We start from the raw sequence: 13934 nt of genomic DNA, 5'->3' as shown, positions 1-13934 counted from the left end.
TACAACATGGCGTGCACACTCACTTTTTCGCCTGATTGATCATGCCATGTGAAAAGAAAAGTAGAGAGAAAGCGTATACAACATGTTACAAGATTATCCAATCAATATGTCCCAGTACATACAGCATGTTGCTCTTAATTAAATTGTTTGTTTTGTTTGGATCGACGTAGACACAATAATCCTAAATTATTTGGAACAAATTTCACAACCCTCACATGATCTTCTACTTGCAAACATAACTTTATGTTTGACATTGTTGGACTAAACTAGAGGAGGTCTTTACCAAAAAAAAAAAAAAAAAACCAGAGGAGGCCAGTTTGTGATTGTTGATTTTCAAATCTCACCATTTGATTGGAACTGCAGATTCTTAAATTAGCAAAAACTTGTGAATATATGTTACACCATGGCTTCACTTACAATTTTATATTTTTCCAAAATATAAATTCCTTTCGTCGTCCACTTTTATAGATGGGATTCTTGACTAATGCAAAAAACGTTGGAGGTTCATAATTATTTTTTAGGACATCAAATGGCTGCCGACCTCTTTTGATTCTATGTAGTGGCAACATATACTTATAGAGAAGCCAACTTCCTTACAGATGCTATTACATCCCAGTGTTGACAACATTTGTAATTGGGATAGGGTGCTTTCTAATGAGGCATGCCAAGCGTTTATATTTGATTGTATGAGTTCCAAGTGTTCTGAGGAATTTTCTTTTATCTTAATAAAAAAAATTCCTAGCCAAAAAAAGAAAGTAAGAGTCGTGCACACTACCCAAAAGAAAAACAAAAGTTCTTGTTGAACTAAAATGTGGAGTACAAAAGTTGGAAAAATGAAAAATTCTAATGGATTTGGGACAAGTTAAAAGCAAGCCAAAAGAGATCAAATGCTCATGCTATTCTCAAAAATCAAATTTACACAAACCATATTCGAAATTTGAAACGAGAATTTTAAAATACATCTCAATACTGACATTAAAAAGTCAAAAAAAGAAAAAGAAAAAAGACAAGAGGATCGTATATGATACAATGAAATGAAGAAGAATTTTGCCGTCTCGATAGTACTAACTAGTTAGAGCTTGAGTGACAAGTCAAGCTTCTTCATTTTCTCCTGATCGCTACTATTCTTGAAACGACTGTCGTTTCCCAACCAACATTTTCCAATTTCTTCACTGCTTTGTGAAACCATGTTGCTCTTTGCCATGTCAAATCTCCCAGCACCACCAACACCTCTAGTTGCCGCAGCCGCAAGCTTTCCGACCGCCGGTTGCTGATCAAAAAGCGACCTTGACCCAAAACTCCGATGTCCATACGAACCACCAAACCTGATCGCAGACGAAGGCATCATGGAACTAGGTTTGTGAATCGTGGAGTGAGCCTGAATGTCCAGTGCCCTAAAAGCACCACCATGGAGAGGCAGAGAAGCCAAACTTGAGTAATAAGGGTACCCAAAACCTGCAGCTGAGGCCATTATGTGGGACCCCAACATCCTCTGCCCTCTCTTTGCTAGGGTTCTTTCTCGTTTGTGGGCATTCTGGTGCCCTCCGAGCGCCTGCGAGCTGTAAAATTTTCTGTGGCAGTAGTTGCATGAGAAAACCCTAGGCTCTGCCGCATCAGAAACAAGGGTGGTGGTGGTGGTGGTGGTGGTGCCTTCTGATGAGCCCGTTTCGAGGCATTCGAGTAGATTGAGCTCTGGATTATCGAAGCTGAACCCACGATTCGAATTGCTATCCGAAGCCTCTAGATCGATTATTCGGATGCTGGGTTTCTTCTCTTTTTCTTGATCCTTCATCTCCTCTTCATCTTCTTCAACTCTTAGTTTCTGTTTGGTTTCTTTTGGATCTTGAAGTGGAGTGTTTGGACATGGAGGAGCTTCTGCTACTAAGAAGATATTTGTTTCATAATTCTTAGCTGGTTCCATTGCAGAAATCTTAAAGGATGTTTTCTGATTTTTTTCAAGTGGGATTATGAAAATTTGAGTTGATAGAAAGTTGTAAGCAAAAACTCAAAAGGATAAAAAGTGGGTTTATTGGACTGAGGGAAAGTAAATGTTTTTTGTGGTATATATGGATAATGGAAGAATCCACTGTTGTTAGTTAGCTTTTAAAAAAAAAAATTAAGATCTTTAAAGTTTATTTAACTTTATATTGGTAGATTTATTTAATGTGATTTGTCACATACTTTGATTGGATCAATGGAAGTTTTACACCGTTCTTCTATATATCCATAAATTGACAACAAAATAAAAGGTAATTTAGTTTTGACACGAAAATATCATTTTTCTTTGATTTCTTGTTTTTTATGAGGATTGTGTTTTACTCATTGCATGCATAAACAAATGCATGCCTTATTTACAAATGTACTATAGATGCTCTTAATTACTTGAGTTATAAGTATTTTACGAGTTTTGATTTTTGATTTTTTGAAAAAAGGACCGAATTGAAGCGATTGATGTTCCCGGCAATGTCACCCTAGCTAGGGCATGAAATACATCTCAGTACATGGCACTGTCACCCTTGCAACATTCTGTGGGGGACCTCACTCTTATTGGATGTTCAATAATCATCTCATTTTCATGTGTGTTGTGGACAGAACATTATTGACTTCTACTTGTAATTTCATTGACTTATTTTCCCTACGAGGGTACTTTCCTATCATCTTTTTGAAATGCGGTCGATGAGAGAAACTTATCTATGGTAAGTGTATATTTATTAGAGTAGTTTGGTTAAAACACATCTAACACTGAATAAGATCACGTAGAGTGAGTAAGACCAAAATACCCATAAACATAATACTTTTGCGAAAAATGCTCTATGAATATACGAATTATGACATGATGGTTCATAAACTCTATACAAGTTTTTCTCCGATTTCATATAAATTGAATATATGTTAGGTGAAGTAAATTATTAACAAACTAAAAAGGGCATGCATTTCGAGAATTACTGGTTTATAATTTAACAATTAACTATCATTGCGAATAAGTGCATGTTTATTTTTTGGTTTAATTTTAATTGTTTTGAGCTTAGCTGTTGTCAACTGTCTTAACCCTAATTTAAAAAACCCTAAAAAGTTAAAACCCTCATTATCCTTAAACCCTAGAGTCCATGTTACTACAGTAATAGATTATTAGCACGCAACGCATCCACTTAAACATAAATTAATCTCGCAGGTAAAAGCTAATTTGGTTCACTGGCACAAAAGCTATCTAATATTCTTATTTTCTATTCTTTTCAAAAGAAATAAAAACTAAAAGATGATATGTCAAAGGTGGAATGGCGAAATGGCCGACAAATAAAATAGGGGGCAAGCTGATGTGGAGTTCCTCATGCTAATGTGCCATGATAGTGCCGTTTCATGCTGCATTATTAATATTTAATCACGATTAAATCTGCAAAGTTAACCCCTAAAGATAAGTATAATCTTTTGAGCAACTTCTAGGTACACCTGAAACTCGATCACTTTTATTGTAACAAATAAAAGGGAAATTTTATTTAAATTCATTAATCATCTTTTCACACCCAACTTAGAAATTTTATCCTACAAACTTACCATTTTACCCTTAAATACAAAATTTACAAAATTGAAAGAATTACACAACCGGACTTGATTCTGGTTGTCATTCCAGAAACTGTCGCCACCGACCTGCTCTTTATCTCGTCGTTGTTCAATTATTCGTGCCCAATTCCATGGGGCTGGATTTTGGTCTGACTATATCATCTCCTTAAACCTTAATGAACTAATTAAAAAAACCCAGCAAATTGTAGCTCAAAAGACCGGTGAAGTCTTGCAAATCCTGAAATTAAGATGAAGTTCCATATGTGGACAAGTTAAAAAGCTATATGTGCTTTCAAGGATGACAAAGCTCGTAGTCAATTGAAATTGGGTGAAGAGAGAATTGATGAGAAACCAATATTTGAGAGAGAGAGTGGTCAATTTCAACATCACAACCCATATATTTCTTCGATGAACCCAACCTGGCGACACATTCTCCTGATGTCGTCGAAGAGCATAACCGCCCTCCACTGTATTTTTGTTGTTCTTCTCCACCATTCGGCAATCACTTTTTCGATTTCCGGCAACCCACCCCGCAGCCAATTGTGGCTTTCAAGGCCATTTCGACCCAACCATTCGGCAGTTGATAATATCTTTCTACACCCATCTTTTCTTTAGGGCATAATTGAAATATAAAATTTAACAAAAAATTAATGGGTGTAGAAATAAGTTTATTGGGTCCAAATAAAATTTTCCCAAATAAAATAATACACTTAGTGGAGGATTTTAGAATTCAAATATTAGGGAGTCTCGGTGTTAAATAGCAATAGAATGCGAATCACGCAAACAAATTTCAGTTTATTCAATGAGGCATTTGGTCGAACAATTGGTATGCTTGTTGTTGTCATTCAAACCATGTTGCGCACATGTCAACATATATCGATATATGCCCAAGCAAAAATGGATGAGTGTTACCGAGAAAATTTGTCGAGTGCTCTCAACACAACTACCAAGATATACCTAGCGGGCATTACTTTTTTTTTTTAGTACATTGATATTTTTATACTAAGGGGAGGGAGAGTTCGGCTAAGCCACACAATGGGCAACCTAATTTGGTATCGAATTCGTCATCTACGAGATTCGAATCTAAGACCTCTCACAACGGGCATTACTTAAACACTTGTTGGGCACAAAAGGAATTTGAACAAACATTCGAAGGGTCCTTAGAAGACTTTCCGAACTCCAGATGGTCCTGAGACTACCTTGATTCTAATGTGCCGTCGCTGATACACCGTGTGGTTTGTGTTCTAAGTAACTACTAACTATAACAATTTCTCTAATCTTTGGATTTATTTATTTACATATTATTTTAATAGAATTATTGCACGGGCATAAAGTCATTTTAGGAAACTTTCTCTTCTTTCCCCCAATCATAACCCCACATAAAAGTTTGGTGAGAATAAAATTGAGTGACTCACACTGACTTGAGTGGAGTTTGGTATTTTACCTTCTAATTGGTTTAATCAACTCATATGATTCCATGTTTAAACATTCATAGTCAAATCAAATATGGGACCAAATCTCCTTTTGAGATCTCCCTGTCTGTCCAGTCTCCAAACTAGTTCGACATACGAACTACTCCAAAAGAAGAAACCCATGAAAGTTCCATAAATCCATCACCTCCTCCAGCTAAATGTTTTTCAAACATTTGAAGTCTATTTCAAACATTTCAAAGTGGGGGCAACTTTATCGGAGAAAAACTTACATATTGTGGTGATGTGACTCTTCGTTGATAATATAAGTCACGCAATTAGTGTTGTAGATGTGAATGTCATATCAACTTGTTAGATGTAAATTTTTCTTCATTTACATACTACTGTCACCCGCTTAAAATAGTACTACCCATCAAGGAAACAAGAGAAAAATGCAAAACAACTCAATGGCTCATGAGATTCAAAAGCATGGGATGCAACATGAAAACTTCTCAAAAAGTTACTTCTAGTACTACTATTGATTGAACTTGAAACTTTCAAAAGACAGAATCAAAATTAGGGGTCGCTCTGTATTGATTAAGTTTACTAATTTTTGTTTGGATGGTGTGTTAGTGTCAACCTATGAGTTGATCCACAAAGAAGAAGTTGTCAATTCATAAATAATATGCTAAATGAACATTGTTAGTCCAATTTTAATCATGAAGACCTAGTTCAAGTCACGTAAGATGTCACATTCGAAATTGACAATCTTGCATTAAAACAATCAGAATCAATGATTTAAAGGGAAGCCTCTCAAGCCCAAGTGCGCTCTAGAAGTACCATAGAAATTGTTAGCGGGTTTATCTAGTCACTAGGCAGCCCTAATTTCATCCCAAACTAATCCTAAGGTATAGACCACTAACTCTTTCAGGTTGGCCCAAAAATCCATACCCAGTTGCCCTACACATGCGGGATATGAGTGCCAAGTTGGAACTACTAATTAGTACAAAGAACAAAAGGATTGCTCCTCTGGTTTTGACACTCACACACCCAGTAATTGTATTTTGTAACATTTGACAGAACAGTTTAAGTGTAAATGAATAATATTAATCCATATATATATATATATATATATGTATGTATATGAGGTTTACCTACTTTGAAGCTGAAGCATTCAACTTAGTGATTGGACCAAAATCCATTGAACCCTAAAATAAACAACCTAGATTAAAAGCATTAAAAAGTAATTATGTGCTTCCAAAGTTTTAGTGGGTTGCTTTCTTCACCAATCACCATGTATCTCCAATGGTCCAATGGACGTATATAATTATACAATATATAAAACTTGACTTGATCAATTTGGATCCGGATCCCCTCTTGACCTTAAAAAACTGAGCATGATGAGCAGGCAATCATGGCCGTTGAAATTTAATCTAACGGCTACAATTTTTATAACTTTTAGAGGACCTCCTGTTTGTAGCCGTTGGATCCAATTTCAACGGTCATGATTGCCTGTCCAACAAGCTCAGTTTTTAAAGGTTAGGAGGGGATCCGGATCCGATCAATTTCATATGTGGCTTATGAGGACCTCAACAATTTTATCGGTGCATGTGAGATCACGAGTGTATGCTTTAAATGATGAAAATTAGTGGCTACCCCATAATTAAGAACAAAGAACATGACCCTTCGAAGAATTATCTAAATTGGATTGAAAGTAAAGTCCAACTTTTTTATTTATCTTTAGGTTTCACTTATTACAGAGACGTTTTAGTATACGGTAACTCTCTCACGAGAAGTGAAATGCGGCAGCCTTCTCATAAGGGGTGGAGTAGACTTCCGCCCGCGAGCATTTTATATACATACGTAAGTCTCACCCCTTTATGAGAAGGCTTACAGCAACCCGTATACAAGACTTTCTCCTCTCATGAAGTTGAATGAAACTTTAAGACTCTAGCTATAGATACAGACACGAGCAGTTCGGCTGCATAAACTTCTATTTAAAATGACCCAGTTTTTTTTTCTTTTTAATTTACAATTCCTTTCCAAATAGATACATCCTTTTCTTGCCAAGTTTTCTGTAAATTAATTTGGCTGTATATGTTTGATATTTTCCTCCTCCTTCAAAGTTCAAACCCTAGCTGCTAATTTGGTTTGACATATATCCAGCAGGAAACTTCAACAACAAACTTCCAAACACAAAACCAAATGTTGTAAACTTGGTCGATAATATTTCCTTAGCATTCGCACTTCTGACTTCCTCCATCCTCTATAAAAAAAAAACCCTAATAACCCAAATTAAGCCGGCCATTTCCGAATCTTGTACCTCAGAAGCAGTGCAATGGGTACCCCAAAGTTGATGCCTTTTTTCATCCTTGTAATCTTCCACACAATGCTTTCTTACGGCTCGGGTTCGAATTCGGATCATATTTATCCATCTGGGAAAGGAATCAGAGCAGCCTATTTTCCATCATCTAATTCGTTCTCACCATCCTCTATAGACACCCAATACTTCACCCACATCTACTATGCTTTCCTCCAACCCGAATCCACCACTTACAAACTCAACGTCACCGAATTCGACCAAGCGAGAATACCCGAATTCATCAAAGCGCTCCGGAGCAAAAACCCGCCTGTCACAACACTCCTGTCCATGGGAGGCGGCGGTAACAATGCAACCGTGTTTGCACTCATGGTTTCCACCCAGGCGACCCGGGAAGTTTTCATCAACTCAACAATTCAGGTGGCACGGAAATATGGCTTCCAAGGGGTTGACTTGGATTGGGAGTTTCCTAAAGATGCCCTGGAAATGTCAAATCTTGCCTTGTTGTACAAGGAATGGAGAAAGGCTCTGGATAATGAGGCTAGAGTTTGCGGTAAACCCCGTTTACTTTTAACCTCCGCGGTATATTACGCATCGAAATTTACTTTTTACGGCGGTCCAAGATCGTATCCGGCCGGGGCAATAAGTAAATATTTGGATTGGGCCAGCCCAATGTGCTTTGATTATCATGGGTCATGGGAAAATTTCACCGGGATGAATGCTGCGTTGGATGATTCTAAGAGTAATATTAGTACTCGTTATGGAATCGGGTCATGGATCGAAGCCGGTGTCCCGTCCAAAAAGCTCGTCATGGGTCTGCCTTTGTACGGGCGGACTTGGACGCTCAAGGATTCGAAAGTGAACGGAATCGGGGCACCGGCTTTGGGTATGGGCCCTGGGGATGGTGTTTTGGTTTATCACCAAATACTTCATTTTAACAACAGAACCAACACAACTGTTGTGTATGATACCGAATCAGCGTCTTACTATTCTTATTCGGATAGCTCTTGGGTCGGGTATGATGGTGTCCGGTCCGCGAACATGAAGGTCCGGTTCGCCAAGTCGTTGGGCTTGGGCGGATACTTCTTTTGGGCTCTGGGCCAGGACAATGAATGGGCCATATCAAAACAAGGTGAGGCTCCAACCCAAACTCAATTTGAATTCAACATTTTTTTTAATTCCACATTTTATGTAGGTTTGAGTTTAATGTTGTGTTTCTTGTTTGGCAGCTTCTAATGCTTGGAAATACTGAGGATTTATTTTTAAGGGAATATGAATGCGCCAAATCCCGAGTTTCATGGTATATTCTCTATTAGTATCCATCTCATTACGCAACGGGACAATGTTATCAACTCCACAAGTAATAAAATACATTTATTTGTATAATTTCATTGTAATTTATTTATTGTAAAGTAGAAATATTTGCTTAATAATACACATGGTTTAAGATCTCATGTCCAAAAGGTAAACAATTTAGTGCATATGTGGATACAATACCTATTTGGCAGACCTAATTAGAGGTGGACATGGTTTGGTTCAGTGCAGTTTTAAAGTAAAATTGAAATTGAAATTGAAATCGAATTCAAAATTTATTTTGGTTCGGTGTGGTTTTTGGGTAAGAAGTAAAAACCGATATAGAACCAAACCATTTGGTTTTGGTTCGATTTGGTTTCGCATGTGCCACACTTGTAGGCTCATTAAAAAAATTGACATTAATACAAGTATTCAACATTCAAACAAACTCAAAATTCCAAACCGAGTCATTTGCAAACTAAATGCTTTATGTCATTAATACAACTCAAATAAAAAAATAATAATCCATGATAATCACCATACAAAAATTCAACTTGAAGCAAAGTTTTTTTTTTTTATCAAACGATATTATTTACACTAAGAGGAAGGAGGTGGGCCTCACAATGGGTTAGCAATAATGTGGTTCAAATTCGCCTTTGGCGAGAATCGAACCTAAGACCTCTCACATACAAGCGAAGAAGAATAATACTAGACCATAGTACTAAGTGGCAACTTGAAACAAAGTTCAACATCAAAACGCCTATGACATTACTTTACTACAACCCAGTTGAAAAGGTTAAGTTTACCATACTAAAATCATAGTTCAAACAATGTTCAACGTCAAAATGCCTTATGACATTAGTACAACCCGAAAAAATAAATTGTTTATACAAGTAAACAAAAAAGTTTTGGTGTTTAAACTCACTACTTTGAAATTTTGAATCGTACAACCCCTTCCTTTTAGACACTTACTATTCAAATGTTTAGGAGGCCTTTGAGATTATAAACGAGCTTGAGAAGGCATTCGAGCTTGATAAGGCATTCGAGCTTGAGAATGTGATACTTGGGAAGACCTTGGACCTTATAAAGTGAAACCAATAGATGAGAAGCCTTGAACTTTGTGAACTAGAAGCTTGAGATTGCCTTGCAGCATGTTGTGGTTGTAGATTAAGAGTAAGAGAGACGATACTTGAATTTGAATTGGCCAACTCTACAGAATACAAAAACATAAACAATATAAATTACATTAGTTGTTATAAATTTTAAAAAGCCTACAAATATTTTTCCACATTATGTGGTTCATTTCAGTTTCGGTTCGGTTCTAAATATTTTGAACTGAAACCAAACCACTTTTTAGCTTTTGATTTTTAAATCGAAATTGTTTCAAAATTGCAAAAATCAAACCATTATGTCTGTGTTTTGGTTTTGATTTTCAGTTTCAAGTGTCCACCACTAGACCTAGTTGATCGAAGCATTCAGCCGTAAGTCAACAATCAAAGTGTTTGTAGGCCCCTTGCTTCTGCTTGGGATCGGTGGCCGTCTTTCTCCTCCCTCTTTCTAGCCTATCTCTGCCCCTCGTAGCCATCCCCTTGCAATTCCCTTATACCCTAGCCCCCACCCCCGCCTCCTTCCCCCTCTGTTTTCCCTCGACCGCACCTCTGATGGTCCTCTCCCGTTCCTTTTTCTCTCTTCCATCGGTGCTCTATGTACCTGTCTCCCCACCATTTTGTTGGCAATCAATTTTCCATAGCTTTGTTCGACCCTCCGCCAAAAAATCAAGATCTTCCTTTCTCTCAAGAGAGTTTCTCTTGAGCTAGGGCTTGATCTGCAACTTAGAGTTGGTTTCTTGGTTGTTGGTGGGTCAAATCCACCTTCTATGGCTTGATTTTCAGGGTGGGTTCTTTGTGCTCGACCGATTAAAGCTGGCACCGCCGACCTGGCTAAGGGCTGGTTTGGTATTGCTATACTTTGAAAAAAAGATGATGTGAGAATAAGCGGCTGTGAAATAAATCAGCAGAGTGTTTGGTAAACTATTTTGTAAAAGTTCTTTTGGAAAAAAAAAAAACAGTCTGATAGTGGGTCTTTTCATTAAAGGAGCACTGTAGTTCCGTGTGCTTTGAAAAAAAACCAGTTTTCCAAAGCTGCAATTAGCTGCTTCAACTTTTTCCTTTGATTTCAGCTTATTTTCACAGCACCTTCCAAAATAAGCCTTTTTTTTTAGTTTACCAAACACCTAAAACCCTCACAGCTTTTTTTCATGGGTGTTTTTTTTAAGCACCTCACTCCCAAACCACCCCTAAATCCGTGGCGGTTTCGCTTGCTTTGCTAGCGGTGGTCGTAAATCTCTCTAGATGCAGTAAAGTCTCGGTAGTCTTTGCTAAGGTTTCCTAAGCCTAAGTGTGGAGATGAGCAATTGGTGGATTCCATTCTTGGAGTATTATAGCTTCATTGTAGAATTGTTTGATTGTACTGCAACTAGCGGATGATGTCTTGCTCAACAAGTAAACAGGCATTGCTTATCAGCAATGGCTTGATGTGGTTTCGCTTTTGGGGATGAGATTAAGTTTGCCTCGATTTAGATTTGTTACGTGTGCCGTTTTGTGATAGATTTGTACTATTGGTGCTTGTGCTGGTGTCTGTGCTACTTGTGGTAGCAATTTAGGAGATTACTCTTTATATTGTGTACAAATTATCTCCAAATCAATGAATTGGTTATTGAAGAAATGTATCCATTGTGACAACTGTTGTATTTGTTCTTGTTCATTAATGAATTAACTATCGCTTATTGGAAAAAAAAGTGTTGATGTTCAATAATCAATATCAAGTTAAAAAAAAATCAATATCAAGTTGATAAATATTATGTACGGTTAAACATCAACACATACATAAAATGGGTGTAGCGGAGATAAGAATGCTTCATTGGATGTGGGCACACGAGAAAATATTAGGAATAAGGATATCCGAGGTAAAGTAGGAGTAACCGAAATTGAAGGAAAGATAAGAGAAAATCAGTTACGGTGGTTTGGACAAGTGAAACGAAGGCCTACTAACGCTTCGGTTAGAAGATACGATTACGGAACAGAGGTTCAGGGCCGAAGGGGTAGAGGAAGACCTAGAAGGACTTTGGAAAAGAAGACTTAGAGTACTTGAATCTAATAGAAGATGTGATACAAAAATGAGCGTAATGCGTTCTAGGATTCATATAGCCATGGGAAAAGGTTTTATTGTTGTTGTTGTCAATAATAGTTGTCGCCATTAAATACAAAATTTGAACATATGCGTGTGCGCACTAACTGTTGTTACATGTCCAGTGTTGTCTGCAGATGCCAGTACTGGGATGTGATCGAAGTCAAAAACCCATGGAGCTTGTGATTATATGGGGAAACCCGTCCACATTAAGGAGCTGAAAAACATCTGGCAACATGTGATCAGGAGAAGGATTTATGCAATGAACACAAATTTTGGATCTCAGCAGCAGGAGGAAAAATTATTGAGTCCGGCACAGCTGACCGCCTGGTCGTCCAACCACACACACAAAGCATCCACACCTGACACCATACTCCTCCGTAATTAATTTGGTTCCACCCACAGTCCACTCCCGCCGGTTTCACCCCCTTGAGGCTGGTGGCCAAATACGAACGTCGGAACACAAGAATCTCTCCAACAACAAAGCATGTCTGATCATGTTGGAAGTGGTACTGAAGGAGCTGCTGGACTAGGGTTTGTAGTAGGCACCAGAAATCCAGTTCACAAATTCATTTAGACTAGGGTTTGTAGTAGGCACCAGAAATCCAGTCCACAAATTCATTTGGACTAGGGTTTGTACTGTGCAACAGCAACGAGAGTTTGTTGCTGCTATTAATAAGTTGGGCGGCCATGAAAGTATGTTCTTCAATCTCTTAAAAGGTTTTGTTCTACAACCGAATTAGGATTTTAGCGATTTTCTATGTATGTGAAGTCCGAACTGAATATTTTATAATTCTTTATGCTTTCGCATTGTAAGAAAATGCACGCAGTAAAATAAAAGATGAAAGTTATAATCACTAGCCTTAAATCAAGGTTAAATTACTACTAATTCCTTATAATTAATTACATTTGTTTCGATGCATGCAGAGGCTGAACTAGAGAAGATTCTGGACTTGATGAAGAATGCTAATCCGAATCTTGAAGTTTCCCATTATTCAAAATTTTCAATTTCCCATTAAATCCAGAGAGATTTTATAGACCTTTTCTTTGCTGCATTTGTTTGATATATTCCATGTGTTTGTGACACATTTACAATTCGGGCCCAACTCAAAATTAAAGTTGGGCTAACCCATTAAACGAATTTATTTAGAAAATTGTTATTAGTATTACAAACTAATCATTTCATATATTCTTTGTTTTTATAAAGGAAACACTCGAAACCAAATAGAGAGAAATATATTTTAGTGAATACTCTTTTTTGTTAGCTTGTCAATCATGATTATTACTTTTTCATAAATTTCTATATTAATTTCAAAGTAACAATTACAATTAGTCACTGTGTATAAGTTTGTACAGTAAAACTTGAATACATAAAATCACCTACAACGTATAAGAAACGATAAAATAATTGCTCAAATTAACACGTTTAAGTTTACGACATGTCTGGCTACCTCTACTCATACTAAATTTTTGAAAACACATCATCTCTCTCCCCATAATAGCCAGCCAAGTCAGTGAGCCATATGTGGTGGTGAAGTAGAACAAGATTTTGATGAGGTAATAGATTCTGATAAAGGAAGATTGTAGGAAAGTCACTCAACATGTTTTTTAAATAGAGAGCATATATCCCTTATGCCTTATGGGAGACAAGATTAGCTAAGCTTCACCGTTCATAAGCCTTATATTTAGGCCAACTTGCACAATGTCATTCCCCCCCCTCCCCTCTCCTCAAAACCCTACCTCCCTAGCTAGCCTATCATCTTAAAATAGACAATCATGCCAGATGGAAAGTCATGTCATGTGACTCAAAAAGCAAGGAATCTTAAGATTTTGCACCAGCATGAATCTTCTAAATAATGTATTGTCATAACCAGGCAAATTATATTGTATTAACTTGTTAATTAAAATGATTTTTATGATTATCATAACTCTTTATTATTATTTTTGACAATAAAAATTGATTAGAAGTGGTTTATAAGTTTGTCCACCACCAATCATTTTAACATAAATGTTTTACGGAATGATCAAAATAATTGATAGTGTACAAACTCATGACTACTTCTATTGATTTTCAATCTCAATGACCAAAGTAAATAATTATGCTAATACCAAAATTCATTTTGGCTAAAAAAACATATATTATATTCGTATAGAACAAGGGAGAGTGA

General features: G+C 37.0%; 2 protein-coding genes across 2 annotated transcripts; one reads left to right on the top strand and one right to left on the bottom strand.

Moving 5' to 3' along the window:
* Positions 1 to 880: 880 nt before the first annotated feature.
* On the bottom strand, positions 881 to 2055 carry LOC103410589 (zinc finger protein 1-like). The gene has a single exon (XM_008349274.4). The coding sequence runs from the start codon at positions 1919 to 1921 to the stop codon at positions 1073 to 1075; it is 849 nt and encodes a 282-aa protein (XP_008347496.3). The 5' UTR covers positions 1922 to 2055; the 3' UTR covers positions 881 to 1072.
* A 4938-nt stretch (positions 2056 to 6993) lies between these two features.
* On the top strand, positions 6994 to 8673 carry LOC103410588 (class V chitinase CHIT5a-like). Its single transcript, XM_008349273.4, has 2 exons — positions 6994 to 8419; positions 8517 to 8673. The coding sequence occupies exons 1-2, from the start codon at positions 7306 to 7308 to the stop codon at positions 8537 to 8539; spliced, it is 1137 nt and encodes a 378-aa protein (XP_008347495.3). The 5' UTR covers positions 6994 to 7305; the 3' UTR covers positions 8540 to 8673.
* The last annotated feature ends 5261 nt before the right edge of the window (positions 8674 to 13934 follow it).

The sequence above is a fragment of the Malus domestica genome, chromosome 08 (assembly GCF_042453785.1).
Source record: "Malus domestica chromosome 08, GDT2T_hap1".
Taxonomy (NCBI): domain Eukaryota; kingdom Viridiplantae; phylum Streptophyta; class Magnoliopsida; order Rosales; family Rosaceae; genus Malus; species Malus domestica.
The sequence above is the reverse complement of the archived record's forward strand: the minus strand, read 5'-3'. Positions and strand labels throughout refer to the sequence as shown.

What these genes read in the sequence shown, in the direction of transcription:
- LOC103410589 (XM_008349274.4), bottom strand. Translation starts at nt 1,921, where the DNA reads ATGGAACCAGCTAAGAATTATGAAACAAATATCTTCTTAGTAGCAGAA.
- LOC103410588 (XM_008349273.4), top strand. Translation starts at nt 7,306, where the DNA reads ATGGGTACCCCAAAGTTGATGCCTTTTTTCATCCTTGTAATCTTCCAC. An exon ending in ATGGGCCATATCAAAACAAG is followed by an intron (nt 8,420 to 8,516) that starts GTGAGGCTCCAA and finishes CTTGTTTGGCAG; the next exon opens with CTTCTAATGCTTGGAAATAC.